This window comes from Phalacrocorax carbo, chromosome 10, assembly GCF_963921805.1.
Source record: "Phalacrocorax carbo chromosome 10, bPhaCar2.1, whole genome shotgun sequence".
Classification (NCBI taxonomy): Eukaryota; Metazoa; Chordata; class Aves; order Suliformes; family Phalacrocoracidae; genus Phalacrocorax; species Phalacrocorax carbo.
In genome coordinates, this window is record NC_087522.1 from 16,421,442 (window position 1) to 16,435,845 (window position 14,404).

Consider the following 14,404-nt stretch of genomic DNA (forward strand, 5'->3'; position numbering starts at 1 on the left):
CTTTTTTTTTATAGACATACTTGCACTGTCATTAGGCCCAAGTTTTTCCTAATGAAAGAAAGAAAGAAACCTTAGTGTCTGTATATGAACTTTTGTAGTTCAGCTGAAGCGAGGTGACAGTTCTCACTGTGCCAATAGAAGAGTCACTGGTTTCGCCAGCAAACCAGGAAAACAGTGTACTAAGCTAAGAAAGAAGGAAATGAAGCTTGGTCTCAGCCAGATACAAAATAATCTTTGGGCCATTAAAAGGTAGAGAGTCCAATTCATTACTATCTTCTTTTAAAATTGGTTTCTAGACGATTCAATAAGCTAGGGTTCAGTACTGTTGAATACAAAAAAAAAATATCCAAAAAGTCCTAAAGTCAAGGACTTAAAAGATTAGGGAACACTGTAGCACAGTTCACCCCCGTTCAGAACTAGAACATCATTGTGTGCATGCGTCATGGAAAAACTAGTGTCTGATACGTAATTAAAACACGTAGGTATGCCAAATCCCAAAATTAACATGGGAACCCAGAGTACAAGGAAAAGTAGTAGCAAAGATCTAAATGTTGAGAAGCATGGGGAATACAAGAGACCAAATGAGGGGTTGAGCTGCAGAGTGAAGGTCAATAAAGATTTTTTTTTTAAAGACAAAAAGTTCCTTGACAATAGTATGGACCCCCAACTGGACAGAAGCAATAGAACTGCTGATATGGCAGACAGTGACTCTTCTGCTATCTAAACAGCAAGCAAGACCATAGATATCTGACTTTCAGTTTAAAGAATGGCTGAGCATTCTGTCAAGAGATCCATATAACTTACACCAAAGAATCATAAAAGAGTTGGCATCAAGTCTCTCCACATCATTAGTGATTTTATAAAGATACAAATAGAGGGAATATTCTAAGAGCAGAAAGAAGACCAGCGTTTGTTCCAATGCTTTAAAAGAATAATCATTACGAAAACATTGCTCATGGACTTGTCAACCTGGTTTTGATCCTGGGTAGAACAACTGACATTAGCTGGTTAACTTTGTAAACACAGCTTAAAAGAAGACACCCTCTTTTAATGACAGTTAAAGACTAATGGAAGATAGACCTTGTTGAGTTAAATAGGTGTAATTAAAAAAATAATAGGGAAATAATCTTTAGGTAACATAGATATTTTGTGATAGAACAGTTACCTTATTTCCAGGAGAATGTTGAAATGACCACTGCTACACCGGGTAGGTTGAAACTACTCCACCCATTCCTCCCTTCCAGTGGTTCCTTGGGAAACATTCCCTGCTGAGCAGAAAGAACATAATTTTCTTGGGACTGGAAAGTAGCAGAACAGAGATAAGTCTGTTCCCATAGTGTAGTGCAGGATGTGCCCATGGGGGCTCTGGTCAAACACTGCTAAGGATTTTATATTATTATATTAAGATGCCATAGCATAAAATTAACTACACTGTAGGTACCATCCCATACTTACACTTTGACAATCTCATAGTAATGCAATAATTTCATTTATAGTCCATGGAATAATTTTATTCTATTAAGAGGTATTTTGATTACAACCTACAAGCACTTACATTGTTGGAATCCTGCAACATGTAGCAGAGCTAGGGTCTTCCAGTGTCCAGCCTAGTCAAGCCTGGAAAGAAATAGTACATTTCTAGCCATAACATCCATTGGAAAAATCTATAGAGTACAATAGGGTGTCTGTTACTTGACTTCATTAAATTGAATTGGATGGCTTTATAAAGGTGTGATCTTTTCTCACTGTTTTACTGATACAATGAAAAACTCTGAAATAATGAAAAGGCATGTTTTGCGTTTCTGTAAGCAGTGCCAGCCTAACTGCTCCTCCATTTGGTCATTGATTGTCTTTTCTTCTTCTCTGTAAAATACTTTCAAACACTAAAGTGACGTTAACAAAATGAAGTGGGTATTTCTGATGCAAAACACAATTCTTCTAAGCTTTATTTCTAGTACATTCATATACCTTTTGTCTGTCTTTTTTTTTTTTTCTTTTGCTGGGAATTTTAGGTGAAAATGCTTTGTTGTCAGCACCTCAGAATATCTCTATTCTTTCTACCAACATGAAACACTTCTTAAGTTGGAGTCCTGTGATCGTTCAGGGAGAAACTGTGAGATACTCTGTGGAGTTTCAGGGGTAACTTCTGGTTTTTTTCTTCTTCTTTGCTCTTTGAACACTGTTTACTTAGACTTAAAATCCTGCACTGTTTGGATGTCTGGAACAAGATTCAGTTCACAGACATAAGAGAAGTTTGATACTCGTTGTTGATCACAAGTGGGGGAAAAATTTCTTTTGCTCCAATTCTGGGACTGTTTACAGGTTAACAGATACCTGAGTAATCTAAGGTGTGCATTAAGCCCACATATGAAAACTGCCTCTGTCCAAAGAATTCAAAAGTTAGGAAGTTTAGCAACAGTTCATTTAGAAGAGGAAAGAGAAAACATTTGAGATTTATACAGTGTCAGTCTTTTAAATATTTAACGTATTACAGGAGGTTTCTAATACAGCTTGAGCTATGACTTGTTTTACAGTATGGCTTTGGAATTCTGGTTCACCAGGGATGATCAAGTCAAGTGAGTAGGCAGGATTTGATGCGTCAACACTATGTTGGCTAGCCCTACCTCCTGCAATATTATGCTGCATTTGGCAGAACAACAAGCTGGCTCTGGGAGATTTTCTCTAGATAAGATCTAAATCACACCCATACTAGTTTCATACACTCTTGGTATTCCAGCGCCAATGTATCCCAGTACTGGTTTTATGTGGAAAGAACTAGCAAGCAGCCTTAGCCCATGTTACAGATATACCTCCTATCACACTGTTGCCTGTCTGCTTTCTTTTCTTCTCTTCAGGGAGTATGAACGAGAGTACGCCAATGAGAGCTGGATCCCCATCTGTGAATGTTCACTCATCACAGCCACAGTGTGTAACATCACAGAGGATATCTCAGCCACTGTAGCCTATAACCTGCGTGTAAGGGCAGATGTTGGTGCTAGAAGATCAGAGTGGGGCACCCTGAAAGGTTTCTTCAATCGCATCACAAGTGAGTCCTGCTATTCGGTTTAAGCTACATTGGTTGTGTTAATTTCTCAGAGTTCAGTGTTGAGGGACTGCTCATGTGCATGTTTATGTACTGTGCATATCACACAAAGCCCAGAAACGCATAGCTCCTCTCATGCTGTGTTGTGTTGGGACGTTTCGCTCTTAGCCATGCTGTGTTCTTTGACACGAGTTCCTCCTGAGGCAGGGCCGAATTTACCAGGGCTTGAATTTCAAGGGCTTCAAAGATAGGTAAGAAGTCTCCAGGCATTTCTTTTGGCAAGTTGGTCACTCTTGCCCCTGATTTCGAAGAGTTTAGATCAATCAGGGTTGCTGTCAATGCTCCATCTAAATCCATGTCATCTAGTCACTCCTGAGGGTCCAGAACCTCATCCTGTGGAAGCACTTACCCTAGAAAACAGCCATGTCACCCTCTATCTGCCTCATGTTATCCTGGAAATCCTGCTCCCATCCAGACAGGATTCCCTCCTCCCATGTTGACAGATATATGAAGTAACCTCAGAGGAGAAAAGAAAAATGGAAGCTGTAGCATTGCTGCAGTCCTAGCAACGCAGGGTAGTTTCTCTGTATCCTTCCAGCTCCTGCAAAGCTTGTGGCCCAGCTCAACCTAAGCATCATGTTGCAGCCTAAAATTAGCATACTATTTCCAGTGTTCCTCTGGAATCATTACCTCTGTTCTCTGCCATGTAGTCAACTGCTTTCAGCAATAAAAACTGTGGTGGACAACCTCTGTTGAGGACACTTTTAGAGTGCAACTCTCAGTCTGGGGTGGGCAACAGTCATCAGTTTTAGCCAGGGAAGAAATTGCCAGTCTGAGGCCAGAGCTGACCCTATCTTAAAACTTTATCAGTCATTGGATGTTACCTACTACTTCATGAGTGAGCAGTCCTCACTTAATCAACGCAATACCGTCAGAAGAGCCACATAAATTTGTGAGTGTATTCGTTGGTGTGGAAGTGTTTTCTAGACAGTGCTTTAGATTAAAAATCCTTTGTTTTTCAGCAGCTATGGTGGCAGAGTTGAGCCACAGACCACAATGTCAGGCAGAGATAAGGGAAGGATATTCCTTATCTTCACCCTATTCATGAAGAAAAGCAGCAGCTTTCTCATGGTACAGTGAAGTATTTGACAGCTTGGTACTGTGTCTTAGAGACCTCAGTACAAACCTCTGGCTAAGCTGTGAAAGTTCAGAGGATCGCAACAGGCTGCAATGGGAATATGCATATATGGACAAATGTTTAAAGGAGAAAGAGAAGTCACTGTAGGTTCTTGTACTTACATATTTTTACTGCTCATTTTCCTTGTCTCTGCTTTTGCATCTCCTAGGAATCCTGGCACTGAGTCTGAGAGGAACTAAGGAACTCAGAGCACAGCCCACAGGTTCCCTATGTCGTTTGTAGGCAGTCAAGGCATCAGCACAGTGCACAGTACTTCTAGATAAAAAAGCTCCAGTGTCAAAGCCTTAGGTGTAGATACACATAAAGTATGATAACACATGGAAAACTCTTTGAAAAGATCTTCTTAAAACTAATGATTGAGCCAGTCTTACTTCTTCATTTATCAAAATTCAGATAGTTGGTATCCAGTGTACCAGCACAGAGATAAATGTAAATGCTCCTATTTGCTTAGTGGTTGCATCTTGCAATGTCCATTCATTAATACAATAGCCCAATATTTGTCTTTAATCTCCAAAAATTTTTTTTTTTTTTGAGACATCATGTTTAGCAGATTCTCAGCTTTTAATATGGAAGTGTAAAGCAGTTTTCCAGGCCTCCCATTTGCATATTTGGATTTCATGTTTTCATGTTGGTTGGTATTCATGGCAATTCACTGGATGCAAGACCAAATTCTATTAGAACACCTCTTCTGTATGTTCTTCTGCATTGCTCTCCTTCCTTTCCTGAAAGCAAGGAAGTTGAAATCCTTTTCAGCTACAACAGAGTGGTAAAGAATAGCATAGATAAGTAGTGCAAATACGATCTCTGTGCTGCCTTGATTCCCAATTCACAAATGTACAGTGTGTAATTTCATCCATGCTTGTTTGATTCTGATTGTTTCCCTAATATTCCTCAGACTGAGCCAAGCTTTGAATATCAAAGTAAGCATGAAGCAAATTGCCTACAGGTTTACTTGCATAGATTTACAAAAACTTAAGTCACAGCAGGTCATCAGCCCAAGTGTATCTAAAACCATGTAGATACTAAAAGAAAATCAGGATTCATGTGAATTGCCAGAGTTATCCTGAGGCTTATATTGCTTTCTCCTTCACCTTTGAATAACTGCCAAAATTCCCACAAAGAAGCAGTGGTTTCACAGCTCCTGTGCTGTATGTTAGTGCTAAGCTAATGCCCAAGAGCAGAAGAACTGGCCTGATCTGGTGTCTCAACTTCTGGTCGCCCAGCAGGTTCTGCTGCTGTTGATCACATGGGACCCTTAGGCCAGACACTTAATCCACTGGACATAATTCAAAACCTTTCTTGTTCTGTGCAACTCAGCAATTGCCAAACTCCTGTTTGCAGTGCCAGTCGTGGTCCTCCTCCTGCTAAAAGGCTGCTACAATATCTAGACATACTGGGAGGGAGGGCAGAGAGAAGTTTCTGCCCCAGTGAATCAAGCAGTTATTATTCCAGGTTAATGTTACTGTGCTCATGGTGGCAGCTTCTCCTCCTCTTCTAGCTGGGAAAGGGAATACCGTTATTATGGGTTGCCTCTGATGTGATAATGGTGCTCTCTCTGTGTTGGCAGCTTCCCTGACCCCACCTCTGATGAAGGTCATAGCAGATGGGTATCATTTACTAGTGGAGCTGGAAGACATGGGGCCTGCCTTTCAGTTCTGTGTTCTGTATTGGAAGAAGGGCCAGGAGAGTAGGGTGAGTTTTACCCTTGGATTTTCATCAATGACAGAGAGCCTGCATACTTAGAGTGAAAGCATACAGACATTGCCCAGGGCCTGTTCGCCAGTCCAAGCTCCTGCTGTGAGGCTGAAGGAGCTGCCTGGAGTCAATGATGTGCCACATTCCTCTGCGTATACCAGTGGGTTGCTCTTACCCCCATGGAGAAGCTTGTCTGTTCTTTCCACATTTCATTCTCTGGGAAGAAGAATTAAAGTAATCCCCTCAGGGACCTCAACTATTGAAAGAAACCAGAAGTCAGGAACTGAAGGTGTTATGCCAACCTTCTCTGAACATCATTTGGTTTACTCAGACCAAGATTAACATGTCACACTGAGGTGCTGACAAAGTTCTCAGGAGTTTTCTGTAAAACAGCTTGCCTGTGACAGTGAGCTGTAACTTGCTTAACTTAGCATTGCTTACACCTGGGTAGTACTGAAGCAGAGACAATTTGTGTTCTATTCAGTTCCTTTTGTTTTCCGTAGACATCAATTTTGCTTTTTTCTCCTGGTAACTTGGTGCTTCCATAGCACCTAAGAACATGAAAGTGTGAATGCGGCCTTCTAAAGTCAGACCACAGGACCATCAAACCCAGTATCTTCTCTCTGCCAGTGGGCAATGGAGATGACCAAGGAAGATAAGGAGAGAGCCTGTGTTGTAATTACACTTAGATTGTTTTCTGAGATTTCAGAGACACAGCTGCAGGGAATTCCTGAGCCAGAACAGGTATCATTAATAGCCCTTGATAAATTTTTGTTCCAGCCATGTATATTTTAGCATGTACAGCTTCCAATAGTCAGGAGTTCAGCAGCTTATCTGCTGTGGGGTCTATATCTTGGTTCAGGAGAGAGAACAGTTATTCCCTATTCACTTTCCCTATCACTCTAACGGTTTTATATTGTGTGTCTCTTTCCAGGGCAGAGACTCCCAGCCTATGTAGTTGTTCCCAATGGAAGCCCTTCCAGCTCTTTTTGTCTTTACCAAGGTAGGCAGGGAGTAAACCTTCACAGTTCAAGGTGCAGAAGCACTATGAGTTAGTACCGTAGAACAAAATGTGTCTCCACACTCTTTTCCCAGCAATTGTTAACATGTGTGACTACCACAGAGCTGACTATTCCATGAAACCTGAAACACAAGTTGCTGCTTCTGACAGGGGGTGCTTGACCTAAGGTCAAGTCACTGACTGAGTAAAAATGAAGGGGAAAAATTCTCATGAACATCATCACACATTTATTGGTGTTGAATCTAATTTGTCCTTTTATTACAAGGCCCTCCTGCAATTCTTCACAGCTGACTGTCATCTTTAGGATTCTGAAGTGTTTTTTTTAGAATTGTTAGCAAGTATCAGTTTTCATATTTCTTCCAGATCATCTGCAGTAATACAGTGGTGAGCACAGCTCTGCATGGGTCTCCAAGACTTCCTTCCACTCTGAGTGAGGATTAGCAATTTAATCATTCAGAAGTCTTTCTTCTCTCAGGAAGCAGCAGGAGCAGGGCTGCTCATGATGAGCAAGCAAGCCAGGAGCCAAGAGTGATCCCAGTGCAAGCAGTGCCCTCCCCAGTGAGGCACAGACCCACAGGGTCTGATCACAGTGGGCAGAACCATGTACTGGTAACAGAGTCCATCAGCAGCCCCAGAGAAGCAAACAATGAACCAGGCCCAGAGTCTGTACAGGGAGCCCAGCAGGAGCAAAATGGAGATAGACCCAGAGACAGGGCTGGAGGACAAGGCTGCAATGTACTTAACAAGGGTCCATCCAGGAGACAACCTATATATAACGTAGGTCCAGTGTCCATCCTGGAGACAGGGCTGGAGACAGGCACACCTCCAGCATAGCTCAGACAGGAACTGAACGTCCTGGGTTGAGCTTAAATGGGGCTCCTGGGCCATGGACGGGAGCAGGAAGATGGGGGCGGACAGGCAGGGCTAGTCAGGGCCATGGCAGCCTAGGTAGTGCACTATGAGCTCCAATGCCCTTTATCCCATGGCTGTTAGCTTAACAAGCTTTTGAAATAGATCTCTTTGTCTACCTTTGGAAATCCAAGTAAATAAGATTAGCTTTATCTATGAGCTTTCTGACACCTCAGAAAGAATAATATAGGTTTGTGTCTGATTTCCTTTTACGAATGAAATGTTAACTCCTCTTCAGTATATGATATTAATCACCTAAACATTAATTCCAAATTTCAGAATAGTTTCTACCAACTAGGCTGTCACATGCATCAGGTTTGCTGGTCAGTACATGTCCAGTTCTCTGCTGGGGCTCTTTTAAATTTTTTTAAATAATTGTCACATTTGATATATCTGGTTTGAGGTTTTTGCAAGCGATTACACACCCCAGGTAGTCCTTGATGTGATTTTGGCCTTGAAATCTTTTCAGACTAATGGTCCTCGAGATCATGTTTCTATGGAGAAGGATATTTTGATGGAGAGAAGGACTTGCCCTGCCAGGAGAGACCTACTGGCTTGGAGGTGTCCATATGTATGGGATGCTGGGTGCTGATCAGGCCTGCTGTCAGCACAGGCTTTGCATCTGCAACACAGCAAGAATTAGGAGCAACCAGTTAATTGTTACCTGTCCTGTCATGACTGGGGAGACTGAGAATACTGACTTCATTTTGCTAGCAGTTAATGGAGCCCTACTTATTTTAAGAAAATAATGTGCTGGTGTTCATACGCTGTTTAAGGGTTGCTGGCATTACAGTTGCACACACCAAATTCACTTGCTCCACACTAGCCCAGCCTGTCCCCTCTTGGGGCTCCAGAGTTATGGCGCAGCTCTCACACCCCTATCACAGCATGGTTCTGGCACTCCTGTCATATCATGCTAGCACAGGCGTAATTTTGGCATCCCAGCGAAAACTCACAAGTCAAGACCTTACTCAGTCATCAAGCCCTTACACCAGGAGACTAGGTCAAGGTCCAGTGTTGTGGCCCAGGATCATCTTTGACTCACAGCTCTTTCTTTCCACCCCCTCCTACTCTTCCAGAAATGTGTAGTCTCATTCTGCACTCCACTGTGCTTTCTTGTCTGCTGCTTTTCTCCCTCCTCTTATTCACACAATCCTCTCTGGCATCTCCTGTTCCTGTTATTTTCCTTCTTTTTCTCCCAGTGAAGTCTGGGCTGGCATCATGTTAAGACTCCTGTTCTCATTTATGTCCTTGCCCTACGTTCTGATGCTTTATCTCCTTGGCCTTTGGCAGATGCAACAGAAGGTGGTGAAAGAAGTTGGCTCTGTGGTTCACCTGGACACCATGGAGGCAGGACCTGATTATTGTGTAAAAGCTCAGACATACGTTGAGGCGATCAACAGAAGCAGCAGCTTCAGCCAGACACAGTGTGTGAGGGCACAAGGTAAAAGCCAGCCTTCTTCCTACTCCTCTCATGTAGTCATGACCAAGAAGGGTAACCCACAGGTCTTCTTTTTGTTCCCACCAAATATCTCCTGTCTTGTTTGCAAATGTGCTGCCCTTTTGTTCCTTGGGGGAGGTACAAAAGGGAAGTCTCAGGAGTGCAGCTGCCTATGCTGGCACTGGTATGCTTCCCTGGAGTGTGCCAACAAAGGATCTCACCAAGGTGGGTGGGAAGAGCAGCTGCCGAGGGTGCACACTAACTGCATTGAGTGGTTTGTCCTCACAGTATCTCTGAGAAGTTTTGCTGCTTCTGTTGTTTCTAGGTGGCAGATCCATGTGGCTGGTTACTGCCCTCATCTCCTCTGCTGGCTTTGCTGTGGCTGCTTTGACCCTGCCTTTCCTTACCTGGAAAACAAGTAAAATCTTTCAGTATTCCTGCTGCCCTGTTGCTGTCCTGCCAGAAACACTGGTAACTTTTTTACTGTGATTTATTGGGTTTTAGGGTGCTGGGTATTCACAGGAGTGTGGGACAGGCAGAAAAGCAGATGTATAGGAAGCCTTGCTTGTTTCAGTGTGATGACTGAGCCACTGGGGTCAAGCAGCCCACATGAGTTGGTTGTATGGCTGTCACTGCCTGCAGCCTAGAGCCCTGAACGGGGGAAGATGCTCCTGGTGCTGACCTTGCAGCTCCTGGACTGACCCTGCCTGAGCAGCTGCTCCCTGAACAAAAGAGCTGTGTCGTTGGCAACGACGTCCATGTCTCCTGGTACCAGTACTGAGCTTCTCAACTGCTTGCTGAGGAGAAATCAGTCATCAAAAGCAGCCTCTCTTCTCACTCACTGAAGAGTACGTTTAAGGCAGTAGCTTAAATATGCTGTCCTGTTCAAATGAGAACGCAGGCAGGAGCTTTTGTAGCTGTGGGCTCCTGAGCACTGGGTCTTTGGGCAGTTCTTGCATGAAGAATGAGAGGATCGGTTTGAGGGGAAAAGTAGAAGACAGACAGACTAGCTCATCAGCCTGAGGGTGTTTGAGTGAATGCATTTGTTCTACAGAAAGTGCCAGAGTCCCCCACCCAGCTGATTCTGTGTGGCAGTGAAGAAGCTGAGCAATGTGACCTGAGGGTGCATGTGATGCCCTCAGAAGAAGTTCTCCGACTGTGGATTCAAGAAACACTTTAGAGCACTCCAGAAAAAAAAACAGCCTGTGGAAACAGATCTTCTAAGCAGAGCTGGCAGACTGTGCCCCAGCCACTTTCCTCAGTGTGCCAATAAGTAACATCGTTGTCTTTGTGTCTAAAAGCTGCTGCAAACCAAAGGTGGTGTGTATGATGAGCAGGTGGCCTGCTCTGGTCCTCTTAGTAGCATCTTCGTCCACCTACATAAAAAGCAAGTAAAGGTCATGGGTGATAGCTGCCAGTTTCTATACTTTCCATTCATAGCCATACCCATATCCAGACATGAGTTAACTCATGTTCCCTTTACCTCTGTCAGCCACATTGACAGTCCCAAGGCAGAGCCCACCCTTCAGCCACTGGTATTTCACCAGAGCAATAAATGCAAAGCCCAGTCCCATTGTTCCAAACCATTTCAGCCTCAGTATTTTTGCCTCAGCATTTTTAAAACAAATTAAGCAGCCAGTAAGAGCTTCTTACATGGCTAAACCAGATGGAATGAGCAGGAAAAAATTGCTTTTAGGGCTGCAGGCCTTGACCTGTGTTTAACGTTCATTGAAAAGGATGTTGACGGTGACTGGACACAACATAATAATTTGCTGCATGTGACAGATAGCAACGTATGGTGCCAACAAAACTTAGAGACAGCACCATGAGGGATGGCTTGGTTTCACCAGTGCTTAGGGGGAGTGATAAAAGAAACAGACAGACTCTAAAGATGCTTGGAGGAAGCTTCCAGAACCTTTGGATTCTTGTAGAGTTTTGCAAGACCAGCAGCATCGCTAACACTATATAGGTCCAAGATCACCTAGGCAGGGTATCAAAACCATAGAAGCTGGGTATGCATGAAGGAAAACTAGGACTTTTAGGAAAAACATAATTAGGGTGAACTGTCTAAAAGATAGGGGTTTGGAGTGGAGAAAGGTAAGGAAAGGACAGAGAAAGGTAGGATCAAGAGATGGGAAAGGAAATGGGAAAAGTGACAAAAAGATGTGGAAATCATGTGGTCAGGATTGTCCAGGGTGCCTGTTGGGTATCCCTGTGGTTTGGCACCACACCTGAAGTGGGATGCTGACCATGTCACACAAGGCAAACTTGATTCTGTGGTCAGGAGGGCCAGGATGAGGGGCAACTGGAGAGCTTATCTTGGCTAGTGGAGGAATATCAGGATGGATGGATCAAGCATCATAGCATTACCACGTTAGTGGCCATTCCAGGCCTGATGACATCGTTATCTTCCAGATATCTTGTCCTCTTAAGGAAGGAAATTGTAAAAGACAAAGAGAAATTCCTTCTAAATACAAATAAAATATAGTTGTTGCATATATTGCAATTATGGCTGTCACTTCTAAGAAAAGTAATTTATTTCCTCTGAGGCAGAGGCTTGTGTTAGCAGGGCATGAAAAGACTGTGAGCTGAAAAGCTTTTTTTAAAGCTATCAGTGGATCTAATGAAATGCAAGGCATCTCTTTAACAATATGCCTTCTTAAATTTAATTCTTGCAATCTTGTGTCAGGCCAGCAGGTGGCAACAAAGCACCGTGAAAAAAGTAGAAGTGACTCAGGACTATTCCCACTTCTGCGTTCTGTGAAGGCAGTTCATGCCCTCGTTCCTGGCTAACGGCTCAATTTCGTGTTGCAGCCCAGTTGCTTGTTTATTCCTGTCTCACTAGCTTCTGTCTGGACAATATTAGGGTATGGTACTTTGGTGTTAAATGGTAAGATTGGTACTGCTCAATATGTAGCAAATTACAGGGTCAGAAAATCTGTGCAAGTCTGAACACTGAGGACTCAGGGAAATGCCTAGTTGCAAACACACATATGATGCTCTGCCCAGACAAGGAGATTTGGGAGCAAAGAGGAGAAGGGCATGTGCATGGGCTGATATGACAAGTGCTGAGAGGCCCAGCAGGCCTTGTGCCCTCCCTGAACCGAACTGGGGTGGCAGTGCGAGGCAACCAATGACTGGCTGATTTTGGCAGCAGGCAGTGAAGAGCAATGATTTTGTTGAGGACAGTCAGCATGGAAGTACACTCCCTTGCAGAGCTCTAGGCTTTTTGTCAAACATCCCCTTAAATGGCTTTGCCCAGTGCTTGAATTTTCAAGGTGTAGGTCCCTGTTACAGAGGCCTTGGAAGTAAAGCTGGTTTAGAGAGCTCCTGTGCCTTGCATTTAGCCTTATTTTATTCCTCGGTGATTTGGATAAGTTCAGCGTCTTGGTTTCTAGTGTGCCCCATAGGGGTGTCCCCATACAGGAGGACATTCTGCTGCTTGTTCGTTCCATGGCTGTAGGTATGAAAAGCCTTAGCAATTCCTCCTATCTCTTCCTCCCTAACATTGCTGCATTATGGCAGTACCAGCTTTTGTTTAGGGAGACAGAGAAAAGCAGGGGAAGAAAAGGCATTTGAATGTGAAGGGCTTTTAAAAATTATTTTAATGCATGTTTTCCAGCTGCATATTAAGCATAGAGCATATGTTTGTTTCTCACTTGCAATAACAGATTTTATGCCCTTCCTCATTGCCAATAAAGCAGTTAAACAGTTGTACAAAACTGCACAGATAATGTTAAACAAAAGAAACACCTGAAAAAAATTCTTACAATAGGGATGGAAGGGAATTGTTTAAGTGCCGCTGCCATCTTATCAAGGCCATATTCAGGTTGCATCAGGATGTTCCAGTTTGTGTCTGTGGAGACTTGAAGACAAATTTGAGATGCTGATTGAAAGTCCTGGAAAGCTTCTCACTTTGAAGTATGTGCTGCATTTTGTTAAGCCTGAAAATGATGTTATAGAACAAGAGCAAGACTTCTGCAGTCCACATACATAGTAGCACCGTGGCATTGGCATAGGCAGCTGCCATCAGTCATTCCCTTTAGTTCATTCCCATGCATTGCAAGAGTTAATCATGCTTTAGCAGTCATGGCAATGGCTGTCTTTGATAACTGATTTTGCTCCCACAACCATGATACAACATCTCAAAGGAGCACCAGACAAATAACCACAGTGAAGAACAATGTGTACTGATGAACTTTGCGCTGTTTCTTTCCATCGATGAGGTAGTAAGTGGCTCCATTTCCTCCAAAATATACTTCTTTTTTACTTTCCTCAAAAACTGTTGCATGAAAATGAAGCACAAACCTGCATCAGCATTTTAGTGAGTTTATTTCTATGCTGCATGTAACCAACTTTTTCCTGAAGACTTTGTAAGAACAGAAGAACAGAAAAAATGCTGAAAGGACTGGTTTTCAAAGAAAAAATTATTCAGTCTAGTAAATGCAGACCAACATAAAGACTGTTGATTACATGAACATTTAAAAAGAGTTACATGATATTACTGGGTTGACAGGAAAGTAGGGAATTCAATTATCTGTTCCATGACACTAACTGGCTGGAATATAGTCTAATTTTTCCTGTGAAGTATATTTCCTTAGAAGTATATTGCTGTTTGCAATTTTTAAGGGCTCATATTAATACACAGTCCAACATTTCACTGTCCAATCAAACTGAGATCTTTAACTTGATAAATTACCTTTTTAAGTATTTTCTGCATTATTACAGTATGTTTTTTTTAAATGTTACCTTTTTTCTTACAAAGGCAAAAAGTAACCAAAATCACTACTTTGACTACAAATTGATTCCATTGCTTGTGAAGGTGATACTGTATCCTGCAAATGAAATGCTACAAAGATAATAAACATCTAAACCACTGCAGATAAAGATGTTTATTGTTTAAAGAGTTTATGTACAGGTGATTCTGTTGCTATTAAAGTGTAAAACTGCAGAAACAGAAAATCACTCAGTTCAGGTCTCTTGCGGTCTTATCAATAAATGTAACTATAAAAAAATCCAGAAATTATTACATCAAGGGATAAAAGGAATTAAACGATAGCAAGGTTAAGTGAAATTGCCCAAATAAATACTGCACAC

At 42.6% G+C, this 14,404-nt stretch overlaps 2 protein-coding genes across 2 annotated transcripts in view; one reads left to right on the forward strand and one right to left on the reverse strand.

Moving 5' to 3' along the window:
* RBFOX1 (RNA binding fox-1 homolog 1) overlaps positions 1 to 14,404 on the reverse strand; it is a 1,419,204-nt gene that overhangs the window by 1,385,707 nt on the left and 19,093 nt on the right. The window lies entirely within an intron of this gene.
* IL20RB (interleukin 20 receptor subunit beta) lies at positions 1,189 to 14,286 on the forward strand. Its single transcript, XM_064462185.1, has 7 exons — positions 1,189 to 1,207; positions 2,013 to 2,139; positions 2,856 to 3,046; positions 5,809 to 5,933; positions 9,160 to 9,310; positions 9,633 to 9,778; positions 10,362 to 14,286. Exons 1-7 carry the CDS (start codon positions 1,189 to 1,191, stop codon positions 10,485 to 10,487), a joined length of 885 nt encoding a protein of 294 aa, XP_064318255.1. The 3' UTR covers positions 10,488 to 14,286.

What these genes read in the sequence shown, in the direction of transcription:
- IL20RB (XM_064462185.1), top strand. An exon ending in TTTCTTCAATCGCATCACAA is followed by an intron (nt 3,047 to 5,808) that starts GTGAGTCCTGCT and finishes CTGTGTTGGCAG; the next exon opens with CTTCCCTGACCCCACCTCTG. An exon ending in ACAGTGTGTGAGGGCACAAG is followed by an intron (nt 9,311 to 9,632) that starts GTAAAAGCCAGC and finishes TGTTGTTTCTAG; the next exon opens with GTGGCAGATCCATGTGGCTG.